The 14,769-nt window shown below is 33.7% G+C and overlaps 1 protein-coding gene across 5 annotated transcripts in view; it reads right to left on the reverse strand.

The window, feature by feature from the left end:
• The window catches only part of Kcnq5 (potassium voltage-gated channel subfamily Q member 5), a 535,459-nt gene that overhangs the window by 447,760 nt on the left and 72,930 nt on the right, over positions 1 to 14,769 (reverse strand). For 2 of the 5 annotated variants that reach the window (XM_026391339.2, XM_026391340.2), the window contains one exon: positions 5,410 to 5,576. The exons of the other annotated variants lie outside the window; for them this stretch is intronic. In XM_026391339.2, the coding sequence (XP_026247124.1) occupies positions 5,410 to 5,513 (104 nt within the window). In that variant the 5' untranslated portion in view covers positions 5,514 to 5,576. The remainder of the gene's footprint in view (positions 1 to 5,409; positions 5,577 to 14,769) is intronic. 5 annotated transcript variants of the gene reach the window in all.

Genomic DNA, 14,769 nt, shown 5'->3' on the forward strand with positions numbered 1-14,769 from the left:
TCTTTAGGTGACATTCACAGAATTATAGTAATCAATTATTAAAAATAAGATAACATTGTCTTCAAATAGGTGCTTATCTGTTACAAAGGATTTGTATTAAAAAGAAGGTCAGAAAGGATATGGTAAGTTCAGGAGCACAAAAGTTTTGAGAACAAATGTGTGTGAGAACATTAAAAGGAGCTTATCACCTATCCATGGTGCAAAACAGTTCCCATAAAACTAAAAATGTTAAGATCTCAAATATATGTTCAAAATTTTACACATAACTAAAAAAGTAATTATATCCTAAAAATCAATCACAAAATTTTAAGTTTTGATATATATATATATTGGAAAAAGTCATTTAGATGTGAGATTTCTTAACACAGATAAAAAATAAGATGATGTTAGAATATTGAGATATTGTGAAATAATTATTCTTTTCAAGAACATTGTTAGCATATAGAATATCACTAGAACTTTATGCTGTTAGATTATTAGCCTACCATCATTAAAATACAACAGTATTTTATAAACCAAATGTTATTTAAAGATACTTTATAAATGTAATCTTATGACTTTTAAAAATTTAAATGCTTTTACTATATTTCAAAGTAAATTACATATCTGTCCTTTTTAAGTTTTAATGAGGAACCAAAGATGATCAATGTTATATGAAGGCAGGAGCTGACTTCAACCAAGTTTAGAATTGGCTCCTTCTGCTCATGTCTCAGTTTTCAACCTACATATCATGATCTTTTCTGAATCTCCTTACCAAGAAAGTCTTTGTAATAATCAAAAGACAAAAAATTTTATTAAGAATATACACACAGTGTACAAGGCTCTGTAACTGTGCTTAAGAGCCAAAGTTTGTCAGGCCCAGAGATTTGGGAAGTGTGTTGCACCATGAACATACTCTGGAACATGGCCACACTGTGCACCACAATCTACTAAGTGAGCTCTTCAGTGATCTCATTGCAGGGTTAGGGATTGGAGTTAATCCTCCACACCTACCCTGTAATGACCTGCCTAAAACTAGCTCCTCTAGAGATGAATCACACCTCAGTCCAGTTAAAGAAATAGTCACTAGCAAATAATCTTGCAAGTGCTACTTTGTAATAAAACACATTTAAATATCAAATTTGGCCCCGATAGAAAGACAACTATTTAAAGATAGGGACAAATATTTAGTCAGATTGCATGATTTTTAAATTCTTGCCTACATTTAAAAAATTCCATCCAGTTTACAAAAGAAAAAAATTAAACCACTAATCTGGTCACTGAGACTGCATTTTTCCTCATTGAAACGTTGACTTTTTGTTTGCCTATTTCCTTGTTATCTCCTGTTAGAAAACTATTTCTAGCATTAATTTGTTTATTCTAAATCTGATGGCAAAAAAATCTATCAGAATTATGCCTAGACTCCCTGGTGCCCATGAATATGATTCTCAGGATATTAAGGAGAAATAGAGTTTTTGCTATTTTTGAACTGACTTGACATTAGCAGTTATCATTTAGAAACTGATGGAAATTAGCCAGTATAAGAAGGAATTCTGAAATGTAGCAGTTGACAATTAAACTCTGAGTCTGATGGTCATTAGTGAAAGCACAGTAGCTCTCAAACAATACCCAAGGCAACCACTATCCATAAATATCCATAAAAAGATATTTTCATGTCCTTTTGTAACCCACACTATATTAAGCATGGAATACACAAGTGACTGCTCCTGAGCTGTATCAGAGAGGAAAGGAAAGCAAAGCATTTAATGATATTACATGACTGTGCTATGAAGTGTTTTGTTTTTCCTTTTTCCGTTTAGTGGAGGATTCATTTCCATTTTGAACTCCAAGGAGGGTGTGAACTTTCCTACCAAATGTGCTGCAGAAAACTCCTTCGTTGTTATAGATCAGAGACAGAGAACTTCAGAGAGAAAAACAGCAAAACAACTATATAGCATTGCATAACCATGGCTTGCACTTCATTGAACATACTGAAGGGAATCTGGAAACTCCTTAGAAATGCAGTCATGGGTATGACCTGGATACCTCAAACAGGTAATTAGGTAGAGATTAAGACTTAGTAATAAGAGGCCTTAAAGACAACAACAACAAAAATTCACTCAGAGCTTCTCTCTAAGGCACTTAAAATCTATTCCACAGAAGTAAATGATCTCATGGAGGAATAAATGGAGTCAATAAGCAAGCAGAAAGGCTTAATTCTGCCTAGGGTAGCAGGGTGAGGGCTCATAGGTAAGCTGACACTTGAGCTGGACTTCCAAGAATAAAAGTGATTTTTTAAATGTGTCTACAGAAAAAGGGAAGTTCATTCCAGTTAGGGGGATGAGAAGAAAACAGGAACAACCTAGGATGAAGTGTATACCTCTCTGGAAAGGACACAGTAGGTGTCTATAGAACATTTGTGTTTCGGATTTTGAGAATGGTCTGAGATGAAGATGATAAAGTAAGTGGATTCACACATAATGGTCTGGGAATATCGGGGTTAAGTTTTCTTCTGCTGGAGACAAAAAGTCTTTGAACAACTTTGAGAAGGGCATTGACATAAGCCTATCAAATCTCTGCACTACTGTGTAAGACAAGAAGCCCTATGTGGACTTGAAGTATTTATTGCTTAGGCCTAGAATAGACACATAAAAGAGACTTGCTTATTGATCAGTGAACATCACATATCATATCATTGTAACAAATCTTGGCTGACAACATGGAATACTAACTGGACAAAAGACAGGTTGAAAGCATCAGAAAGGGAAGTCACCTTGTGAACCAAGACAAGTAGCTTAGAAGGTAGATAGAAACACATTGTATAAGCAGAACTAACAGAATTTGGCAACTCTTTGGACATGTGATGGAGAGGAGAGAAAACAATTTTGTAACTCAAATGAGCAGGTCCCTCAAAGATAAGGATAATCCTTGAGGAGGAACTTATGTCAAGGTTTGAGTTGAAAAAAAGGAAAAATTAAAGAACTGCATTACAAATACTTTGAGTTTGAAGTACCTGTTTGACTTTCATGTGGAAACGTCCAGTCTGAGGCTGGAGCAAGTCAGCTAGAGATTAGCAAGCAAAGATGTTTGTTTGGCTTTGACTTGTTATCAGGAGCTGCATCTCCAACTAAATTGCAAACCCAATCAACATTTTTATATTTACCTCTTGCCATCAGACTTTAAGCATCTATTCATTTATTTGTTCTATAAATATTACTGAGCACCTATAATATGTCAGGCATCATTTTGGGTCCAGGGAGATAGCAAATGAGAAGAGACGGTATTCCAGTTCTCATGCAGATTATCTTGCAAGGGAAGACTTACCAAAGCCAAATAAGTAATAAACATGTAATAAAATATCAAGTAGAATAACTGCGTTGAAGAAAAATATGGAAAGGAGGGAGAGGAAGTAGTATTCTTTAAACTAAATATTTATGGTACAATTGAGGTTTAAACCAAGGACTAATTAATGGCTCTTCTCCTAGTGTCTCCACTGCAGATAATAGTATCTAAAAGCCCAAGTGGATTATCTGTCTCAAGGAAGAGGCCATTCAGATGAGAGAGACTGGCAGGACTTTTTAGTAAACACCCTTAATCTCTAGGTTGAGAGCTGTGACCCCAATTTATTTATAAGATAAGCATGCTCATGAGTGTGCAGAACAGTCTCCAGAAGGACCCACAGCTGTGCTGCAAGGCAGAGAACCATATGAGAACAACCAGGGTTAGACAATTTACATTCGAAACCTTGAGAATTAATTACAGTCCTTACCAGAAAATCATTTTTTCTTTTAATCAGTTCATCTGTTTTTTTTAAAAGAAAAACAGTTATAAGGGTGGCAAAATAAGATTATTTTTTACTTTTCAGCAAGATCTTAATTATGATTTATCGTGTAGTTATACACAAAGTTAATTCAGGTGCCAAAAGGCAGGGAAGCACAGAGTAAAGTGAAAGGACAGGAGAGGAAAATAAAACGTTGCCTTTTTGTCCAGAGAGAATACTCCAAGTGAACTTGCCAAGAAAAACGATCGGTATTCTATTAGTTGAGCACATTTTTTCCAACTGTCACTGAAACCATAATTTAATACAAAGAATGATGATGTAATTATGTATGCACCCATGCTGGGAATGTGTCAGAGATGTGTTTTCAAAGGTAGCTCCAAATGGCTATTATGTGAATAAATCTTACACACAAGAAATCACATCTTCCTAGACTCAAAGATTGACAACTCTGATAAACAGGTTCAAGTGTTTTAAAGCCCATCTAGCTGTTAGGATTCAGAAGTGTTCATTCATGTGCTAGGCTTGCTGCTGTATGTCACTCACTCGAAAGGACAAATTCTCCTTTCTCAAAACATTCTTTCTCTGGGTTTCCAAATATCAGACTGTAATGCTTTCTTTCTCTAACTGCTCCTTTGCTGTTTCTCTGTAAGCTCATTCCTTTTTACCCAGCCTATAAATGTTGACATTCCCCCAGTTCATTCTAAGTCTGCTTCTTTCTCCATATCAAGCCCTCTTTAGGTAGTTGTTTCATTCGTTTGCTCATTCATTCATTCATTCAACAAATAGGTATAGAATGAATGCCTTCTGTATGTCAGCATTGTTCCATGCATTTGGGCTAAATCTATGAACAAAACATTAAATTCCTGTCTATGAAGAATTTATACTGTAGCAGGCTTTGATGACTAAAATATACTTTTAGCTCCCAAGTTTGTATCGTTAGTCTCAATCTGTTCTCTGAGTTCCAGATTCTCCACTTGGAGGTTTCAGATGCACTTCAAATTTACCGTGTTCCAAATGGAACTGATCAGGTGGCAGGTAAAATTATAAGTAGTGTTCTTCACCTCAAAAATGACATTGACTTCCTTCTATTTGAAAAAAAAAAAAAAAACAGATGTGGGAGCAATCCCTCTTCTGCCAGCTTCATTCACAGTTACCAATCCATTCCGATCCAATTCCACCACCATCATCTCTATCTAGATTGCTTCAGCTCTCTGAACTCACTTCTTTTCTACTCCAATTCTTCACAGCCAGAAGATGTTTTTAAAATGCAAATATGATCCTGTCAACCCCTTTAGGCTAATGAACAAAACCCTTCACAGAGCCCATCAAGCCTGACATGACTTGGCTTCCTTTACCTCTTTCATCTTTCCACATGCTGCCCTCACGATTACTCTTCAGTTTTAGACAAAAGTTTTTCTTTTGAATTCTCAAATATGCTGAACACTTTCCAAATGTAGACCCTATACACATGCTTTTCCCTTAAACTTCTTTACATGCGATTAGCTCCCATTTAACCTTTAGTTTTCAGCCAAAAGGTCACCTCCTCAGAGATATCATACTTGTCTGCTATTGGTGTCACAACAATAATAACAACAAACAAACAAAAATCAGTCTGGGTGCCCCCAAACAGCACACATTTATTTTCTCACAGTTCTGGAGGCTGGGAGTCCAAGATCAAGGTGCAGATAGGATTAGTCTCTCTTGAGGCCTCTTTCTTTGATTTGCAGATGACCCTCCTGTCACTGGTCCTCATGTAGCTTCTTCTATGTATAAACACATCCTCCACACCTCTTCTCTTTAGAAGCAGGGACCAGTCCTATTGGATTAGGGCGCTACCATTACAACCTTATAACTTCATTTAACATCCTATATCCAAATATACTCACATTGGGAATTAAATGAATTTTTAATTTTTTTTTTTTTTTGGGGGGAGACACACTTCATTCCATAAGAGAACCTTTCCCTAGCTTCCCAGGTGAGGGAGGGTATAATCCCTGTTATCTTTTCTCTTAACATCCAGTGTTTGTTGCAGTGCAGTCTCCTGAGTTTGTAATAATCAACAGTATTTACCATGAATAAGATCTGGACCCTTCCTACCTCTATGATCTAATCTCCTTCCATTCTTACCCTCACTCACTTCATTTCTCTTGCTAATGTGCCAACATGTCAGGTATTTCCTGCCTCTTCTCTGGGCAGGACAAGAGCTTTTCAATCAGGTCTATGTTCAAATATCACCCCCTGGTGAGGCCTTCCCTAACCACTGTGTCTTCAAACATATTATCCTAAATACTAAAACTTTCTACATGTCCTTGCACGGTTTTATTTTTCTTCATAGTATCCCATGCCATGATAATTTCTACTGTTTTTGTATTTGCATATCACCTTATCTGCTACCAGAATAAAAGCCCATCTCAATGGGTTCAGGCAGTGTGTCTTACAAGTCTAGACCAGATCCAGAACTCAGGGAGCACTCAATACATATTTTTTTGAATGAATTAACAAATGTGTTTATTTGTATGTTTAGTTGGTTCCTATTTGTTTGCTTCACCAGATTCTAATCTTCATAGCACAAGAAGAATGTCTGGTTTGCTCACCAGTGCCAGGCACATAAGACCTAGTGTCAAATACATAGTATGGTTTCAGTGAATATTTGCTGAATGAATTTTTTAAAAAAGCAAAAGTAGTGAAAGTTTATAGAAAACATCTTGAAATAATTTGCAGAACATGAAGAGAAGTTGTAGCATTTCTAGCTATTTCACAATTCATTTTGGTTTAGCAGGGGTACGCCCTCAGTTTAAGCATATTTTTTTTCTGGGCCAAATCTCTGTTAGGGACCATAAAACTGCCATCAAAGTGCTATGAAAATTATAGGAGAGACAGAATAACAGTATTTTTATTTCTAGAAATATTTCCCCTTCAAGGACCAAGTGTAATCCCAGATTGTTATTTATATGGGTGATACTGAAGTTCACCAATGAATGGGATACCAGGACCAAATTATTTGAATGTTTTGTGTAGATTGAAATAAATGTGTTAAAAGCAAAGCAATAAAAGCACAAATTTGGAAAGCTTCCTACCCTAAACTAAATATTACTAAGAAAGTAGATGTTTTTATGCCTATTATTATTAAAGAATCTTAAAAATAAGAAAAACTAATCAATATTATAATTAATTTATTATTTGGTATTGGTCAAAAAGAGATGCAATTCAATTAAAACTGTGTATGTTACATTTGAATCCTTACAGAATTGTGTTTGTTCTCTTCCAAAGACCCTCACAGGAATCTGAGTACTTGTTGAAAAGTGCATGAACCAAAAGGTAAAAATACCTATTGCCTTTTCATTTATTTCTCAACCTAGAGAAAAGGGGGGAAAGTATTTGCTTTATTAAACAAATTAGCTCAAATACAACTTTTTTTTTCTTTTTGCCAAAGGGTAAAATTCCAAATTAGTTCTTATCTTTAAGAACATATAAAAGAAGTTTCAAATTTTTTCCAAATTTTTTCTCTATTTCTTTCCATTTCATGTCTTAACACATACAAAATATGTCTTAATATGAACAACTATTTGGGAAAAAAAATAAAATACATAAATGTTTTATCATTTAGTTGTAATTAGAATTTAAGTAAATACATTGGCAACAAAACAAAACCACAACCTTAGAGCAGGCAGTTGTATGAATAAGAAAGAGTAAAGACTGATGAACAATGCAGATTATAGAGTAAATTTAGCAAGAACAGATCACAGGATTAAGGTGGTCCCTCTGTGTTTTGACAAATACAGTATAGAGTTAGTTTGAATTTTTTCTGTTGGAAGCCAAATGCAGGTTTAAAGAACTAAGTTTTCAAATCACATCTAGCTATCTCTGGAACATTTTTCTGATCTTCTTTAAGAAGAAAGAGAGAAGGAGGAGGAGAAGGAGGAGGAAGATGAGAGGGGGGAGGGGGAGGGGAGGGGGAAAGAAAGGGTTGGGGAAAGAATGAGGAAGAGGAAGAGGAGAAGGAGAAAATATGTAAGATCTTCCATTGCTTACACTCAAATTCCACATCCATTTAAGAAGGATTTCTTAACCTTGGTTCTCTTGACATTTTGGAGGTTGGGGATAACTGTCTGTTGTGAGGCTGCCCTGTGCACTGGCAGACGGTTACCTTTAGTAGCATAGATGGTTTCTGTTCACTAGATGCCAGTAGAAACTCATTTGCAGTTCTGATAATCAAAAATGTCTTCAAATATTGCCAAATGTTCCCTGGGGGAGTCAAAATCATTCCTAACTGAGAACCATTGACATATAATTTTCGAAATGATCTTTGTAATCTACTAATTTAATGTGCATTACTGAGCACCTGTGTCTCTTTGTGTTCTATGTGGGCAGCAACAGAAGACTAAATCATGGATCCTTCTCTTAAAAAGAAGGGTCCAACAATTTAAAAATAAAAAAGGAGTCCATGGTAAGTAACAATATTATCAGATTACAATGGAAGACCTTATCAATGAATCTAAATGTCCCCTATTGATAATAGATATTTCAGTGATTCAGAGACTGTCCGGAGTAGTGAGGAGCCCTTAGCAGTTGGACCACAGATGATGGGAATAATTAAGAATTAAAAATGGGAATTATATTTTTAGAACTGATGAAAGAGAAATGGAGGGGAAGATATGAATCTTTTTTAATTTTTTTTCTATTTTAATTTAGTTTTTTAGTATTTCATTACAGATATGCATAATATCGGGGTTCATTTTGATGTAATTATTCAAACACAGAATAGGATTTGCTCCAATTCAATCCCCAATACCTCCCTTTTCTTTCCCTTCCTCTTTCCCTATTCCCCTTCCTCTACTCTTACTAGTCTTCCTTCTCTTTATTCATCATTATTTAATTAGTGCCCTGTAGATATACATAAGAGTGAAATTCACTGTGCTACATTCACATATGTACATAGAAAAGTTTGGTCAGATTCATGCCACTGTTCTTCACTTTTCCTGTTCCATCTCCCTCCCCCTCAATCCCCTGTCTCTAATTCACTGATCTCTCTGATATCTTCATAGGATTTCTTTCCCTTAGGTTTTTTTTTTTCTTTTCCTCCCACCATCCTTATTTTGGTCTAACTTCCACATATGAGAGAAAATATTCAACCCTTGATTTTATTTCACTTAGTGTGCTGTTCTCTAGTTTACATTGATAAACCAGAAAATGCCGTAATTTCATTCTATATGGTTGGATCTGACCTGGAAGTTCTGAATCTTAAAGACAGAAGAACTACAACTCGGGAGCTGAGTTTGGATAAAAGGCCAGGTTAGGGCCAGATTCTTGAATACGGTGGCTGATTACACAAAGCCGGCATAGTCGAATGCCGACTGTGGACCCTGAAGACGTGTCCACCTGCTCTAGTGCAAACAAAATCTTTTTCATTCAGATTTATTAAGATGTTCTGTGTCTGCTTAATGATTAAACATGCACATATAAAATTATAATTGATATCTAGCTAAAATTCTATCCTAAATTAGTTATTATCAGACAAATGTATAATTTAAATTCTAGGAGATTCAAGGATCATGGAATGAATTGAATACTTAAGCATTTTATCTTAGCTATAATTTTTCTCAAGAGCTATTTTTGGATGATTTTCAATATTTTTAATTTCACTTAACAAACATAAACTTCATATCATATCCTACTGAATCAAGGTATAAAGTATGTCACTTTAAAATAATTCCTAGATAGATATAGATAAACATGGATATATCCCAGAACTGGATAAAACCTGAAGATAGAGATTAACAGTCACATATAGAACACTTCTTTTACCAAGATAAATTGATACTGATCTTTCTTAATTTATTAAGACCTCCTGCCTTTACATTTAAAGGAATATTCATCAACACAGTTCTCTAGTGGGACAGGACACATTTATGAGATGCAAAAATTTGCATTCAGTAATGGAAATGGTTAATACACTTAAAAAGCCAGTGGCTTTGGTAATATGCATGAAAATCTTAAAAGTTTTTATGAAGTAGCTAATTGTCATTCCCTCTGGAGACCTTATATGACTATGTTAACTAGACATCTCTGTCCTTGGCATGGAAGTCAAGAAACAATTAAGTTAACAAATTTTCCTAAAAGTATCCTAAGTATAATACAGGTAGAGGGATTATGTTGGTGTAGGTGTCTTCATATTATGAATATGAATGAACATAGAAAATGATTGCATGTGGCTCTAAGAGTTGTTCTTCTTGACAAGGGAACAGATGAATACGTACTTTATAATTAATGGTGGTGTGGATTACTGTAGAAAGCTATTCTGTATTTTTCTTTTTACAAGCATTTTCAGTAGTCATATTTCCCTTGGTGAATTATGCTTTGGCTTAATGCATCAAGAGGAAGGCACCTTGATGCTTTCAAGGCTATCATGACACCAATTTAGGTTGCCACATGAGGAATTAACTAAAATAGAGAATCTATTGCTTAATAGGAGTTAATAATGCTTTCTCATTAACTTAATCTAATATCAAAAAGTAATTCAGGCATAGAAAAACTAAGAAAAAAATGGTTATATACTGATATTCATTAACTGATTAAAACTTGTTTATATATGTACTCACATATGTATTCAGATATGTACTCATATTTTTTAACTACAAGTATATGCATTCATATGACTATAACATACATACATATGTATGTATGTATATAAATATTTTAGAATCCACCAGAAGTTCATGGGCAAAGTAAGGCTGATCTCTATGTGCTTTTGCTATATTCCTTATACACCTCTACATGTTAAATACTTCTATTGCATTTATTCACTTATAGCTCTCTTTACTCTCTCTGTACTGTGAATCTCTGAAGATTGATAGCTATAATTCATCTCTTCATTCTGAGTGTCTACCACAGTTTCTGGAAAAGAGGAAACACAAAAAAATCTCTAACAGATGAATTATAACATCATTTTATCTTACTTTAAAAAAGACATATCTTAAATTTCAATTGCAATAAGATATTTGATAATATATGAAATTTACCAGATTCCTGAAACTTATGCAGGAAATATCCTTTCCATTTCACAGTTTTTACTTGGTGCATTTATGTTTCCGCTTTAATAAGATCATAATAGCTATGTTTACAATGACCAATAAGGTGTTTCTGTTTTGAACCACTCAACAATTCATACACAAAGAGAAAATGCAACTACATTATGAGTGGCATTTTAATTAAACTTAATTTTTATAATTTTTAATATTTCTGATTTTTACTGTCACATTTAACCTAAATTTCAAAGTAAATTAAACAAGCTTCTCACACAGTAAACATTTGTCAAATATGTATTTCAAATCAATTCAGGCAAACATAATAGCTAATTTTAATAGTTTTCTATTCTTTTGTTCAACTTTTCACACCAACCTTTTTTTTTTGTAAGACAACAATACCTAAAAAAAAATTAAAAACCTTGAACTAGACTCTGTATTTTGATAATATATTTCAGTGAATTTGACCCTGTCCACACTAAACAATATAACAAATTACCTCCCAGATTGAAGCAATTTAGGTATAAAACCTGACAGGTACTTTATGTCAATTATCAAACTAAGTTTGATAATTGCTTTGAAAATTCTCCTCCACCTTATTTTTTTAAAAAAGGAACACAAAATCTTATAGGAGAAAAAATTTGATTTTACAAATTTTAATTTCTTATTGTCTACATTTTATTAAAAAATCTTTTGACAGTAAAACCTCTAGGCTTATTTTTAAGAATTGTTACACAAAAATGCAACAATACTTCAGTTTGAACCTAAACTTTCCTCTTTTTAAGAACCTAAACTTTCCTCTTTTTAAGAAAGTAGTCTCCACAAGGAAGTAACTAGTGTTTCTTTTATTCTGTAGAGGCAATTCTATCATTTATAACTTGGCAAATGCAGTCTGTCCTATTCATACTTGTTAAACATTGAGAAAAGCAGTAAACTGAAAAAAAAAAAAAAAAGCAGTATACAAGCATATTTATATTCTAGCTTTAGCATCCGCTGTTTGGCCTAATTGATGACAGTCCCACAAGGAATTCTGATGAAGCAGAATATCTGCGGTCACAATTTGTCCTATAGATTAAAATGAATAAGTAATCAGTACACCTCCAAAAGCATGTCTCAAGAATACCACTTACTCCCTATGAGGCTGAGAGATGAGACTGGACAAAAACCAAGGGAAGAATATCAGGTGAGAGGAAAAAAATCAAGCAAATACAGTAAGGAACAGAAATCCCTGGAGAAATACTGACTAGTTCAGTTTATTTGGAACAAAGACACCATGAAAAAGTCAATCCAGAAATAACATGAAAGGCAGGCTAAGCTATTATGAAGGCAGTGGGTTGCTTCTAAGTTTTGGAACTGAGGGGTACATGATAAAACTACTGTAATACATTTTCTGTAAGTCATTTATAGACTTAATGCAATAGCATTATAATCATTTTAAAATCAAAAAGAAAAAGGAAAAGAAATAGCATGTTCTATGTATTATTACTGAATCCAGAGATGTACAATGGGATAAAGATACAGAAAGATCAAATAATACCATTTCATGTTTTAAAAGAGTTCTAGTTACAGAACGGATAAACTCAATCAATAAATGGGCAAAGAAACCAGAAGACACTTCTCAAAAGGAGAAATATGCACAGTCAACAAGTATGTGAAAAAATGTTCAACATATCTAGCAATTAGAGAAATGCAAATTAAAACTATACTGGGATTTCACTCCAACAAGAATGGAAATTATCAAGAATACATGTAATAGTAAATGTTAGCAAGGATGCAGGGAAAAGGGAAAACTCATACATTGTTGAAGAATGCAAATTAGTGCAACTCTGAGAAGCAGTATGGAGATTCCTCAAAAAATTAGGAATGAAACCATCATTTTACCCAGTTATCCCACTCCTCAGTATATACCCAAAAGACTTCAAAATCAGCACACTACACAGACACATCAATGTTTAAAATAGCACAACTCATAATAGCTAAGGTATGAAATTAACCTAGAAGCCCATTAACCGATGAATGGATAAAGAAAATGTGGTATACATACACAATGAAATATTACTCAGCCATAAAGAAGAATGACTCTGTGACATTTGCCAGTAAATAGATGGATATGCAGACTCTCATACTAAGTAAGCCAATCCCCCCAAATCAAAGGACAAATGTTCTCTCTTATGTGGATGCTAAACCACAACAAGGGGTGGGGGTAGAAGTTCAGTGGATTAGACAAAAGCAAATAAAGGGAAAGGAGTGGGAACAGGAATAGGAAAGACAGTGAATGAATCTGACATAACTTTCCTTTGTACATATATGAATACACCACAGTGAATCTTACTATCCTGTACATCCACAAGACTGGGATCCTAATTAGAATAAGATATATTAAATGCTTATATAAATATATCAAAATAGATTCTACTGTCATGTATAAATTTTAAAAAGTGAAAATTATGAAAAGAAACTCTGCAAAAATACTTTCTTACGCCCAAAAGAAAGAATTTTACATATTATATGAAAAGAAATAACATTTCATTGTTTATGATAATTTTTCAGAAAAGCCAAGATGATATTTCTAAAAAGCAAAAGCAAGATGTATGGACAATTTAAGCTCATATTATATTTTATTTTAATTAAGAAGGCACCCTCAAATTATAAAATTGTTATCAGATTTCATTTTACATGTGATTTTATTTTTTGAAAAATTCTTAGTATATCATACTAAGTGAAGAAAGTCATTATTACATTTGCCTAAAAGAATTTATTAAGCATATCTTGCATCAATTCCTGCAGGGTTCTCACTGGGAAATTAGGGGGGAAAAAGAAGTTTATAAAGGCATAAAAAGAACATGAATGTTGTTAATGTATTATGTAAGAGCTTAAATAATGAACTTGAAAATAATTCAGTTTGGTCTTTATGAGTTTTAGAAACCATTTTTAAAAATTAAATTTCACATGCTTCCACTATCACTCCATAAACATCAAGAAATAATTTTCTAACATTTGTGATTATGTATGTACAAATAAGTAAACAGGAAATAATCTTCTTTTAAAACCTAATTAAAATATATCTGAAACTATTGAATAAAAATCTAAAAAATTTAAAACAATACCTCATGTGCAATTATAAGAATTCAGAGAAGTAAGTTACAATTCACTTTTATTTTCATAGAAAATATGTTTGGGGCCTATTTTAAGACATGCAAAAATGTAGCATAAATATTAACATTTAAAAGCAGGCACAAAATCATTTATTGAATTTTTCTTTTTTAAACCTTATTTTGAGAGGAAGTCTCCTAGAAAGTTTCATAGGAACAGTAAATATATCAAATGTCCTCATCCTAGATAATGACTTCCTTTTCAGACCCATGTACAATCTTAAAATTTAGCTGAAAATTAAAGCACATATTACAAACAGAATTGGATAAATGGAAAACATGTTTTTTTTAAAAAAAAAAATCAGACCAAATGAGAAAATATCTAAAAATGCTGACATACAGTACCTGAATTTGTTGCTTTATAGACTGAGCTGATTTGTCTGCAACTGCTTCTTTGTAAGAATTTTAAGTTTGGGTACCTTAGCTCTGGCCAAATAAAATATTTTTAAAGTAATGGTTTAACTAGCTATTTTCAGTCCTTTTGGTTTTGTTGGATTGGTACGACATAATTCTTATCCCTCAAAAATTAACAATCTCCTGGGGGAAACAGACATTTAACAAATAATTACAAAACAAGGCGTAAGTGCAATAATCAAGAGATGCCCAGGGCAGAGGCAAGTGCTACCTAAGCAATCTCTTCAGGAGGTGATATGGAGCTGGGATTAAAAGGAGAAGTTAGAGTAAATAGAAAGAGAGATTTAAGGGCAGCATGGGCAAAGGCAGATGGCTGGGAAGAGCAGGACAACACAACAAGTTCAAAGGTAGCTAGAATGGAGTTTAGAGTCTGAGGTAGAGTGCATGGAGAAATGAGGACTGCTCCTGTCCACAAGGGGTG

This window comes from Urocitellus parryii, chromosome 8 (genome assembly GCF_045843805.1).
Source record: "Urocitellus parryii isolate mUroPar1 chromosome 8, mUroPar1.hap1, whole genome shotgun sequence".
Taxonomy (NCBI): domain Eukaryota; kingdom Metazoa; phylum Chordata; class Mammalia; order Rodentia; family Sciuridae; genus Urocitellus; species Urocitellus parryii.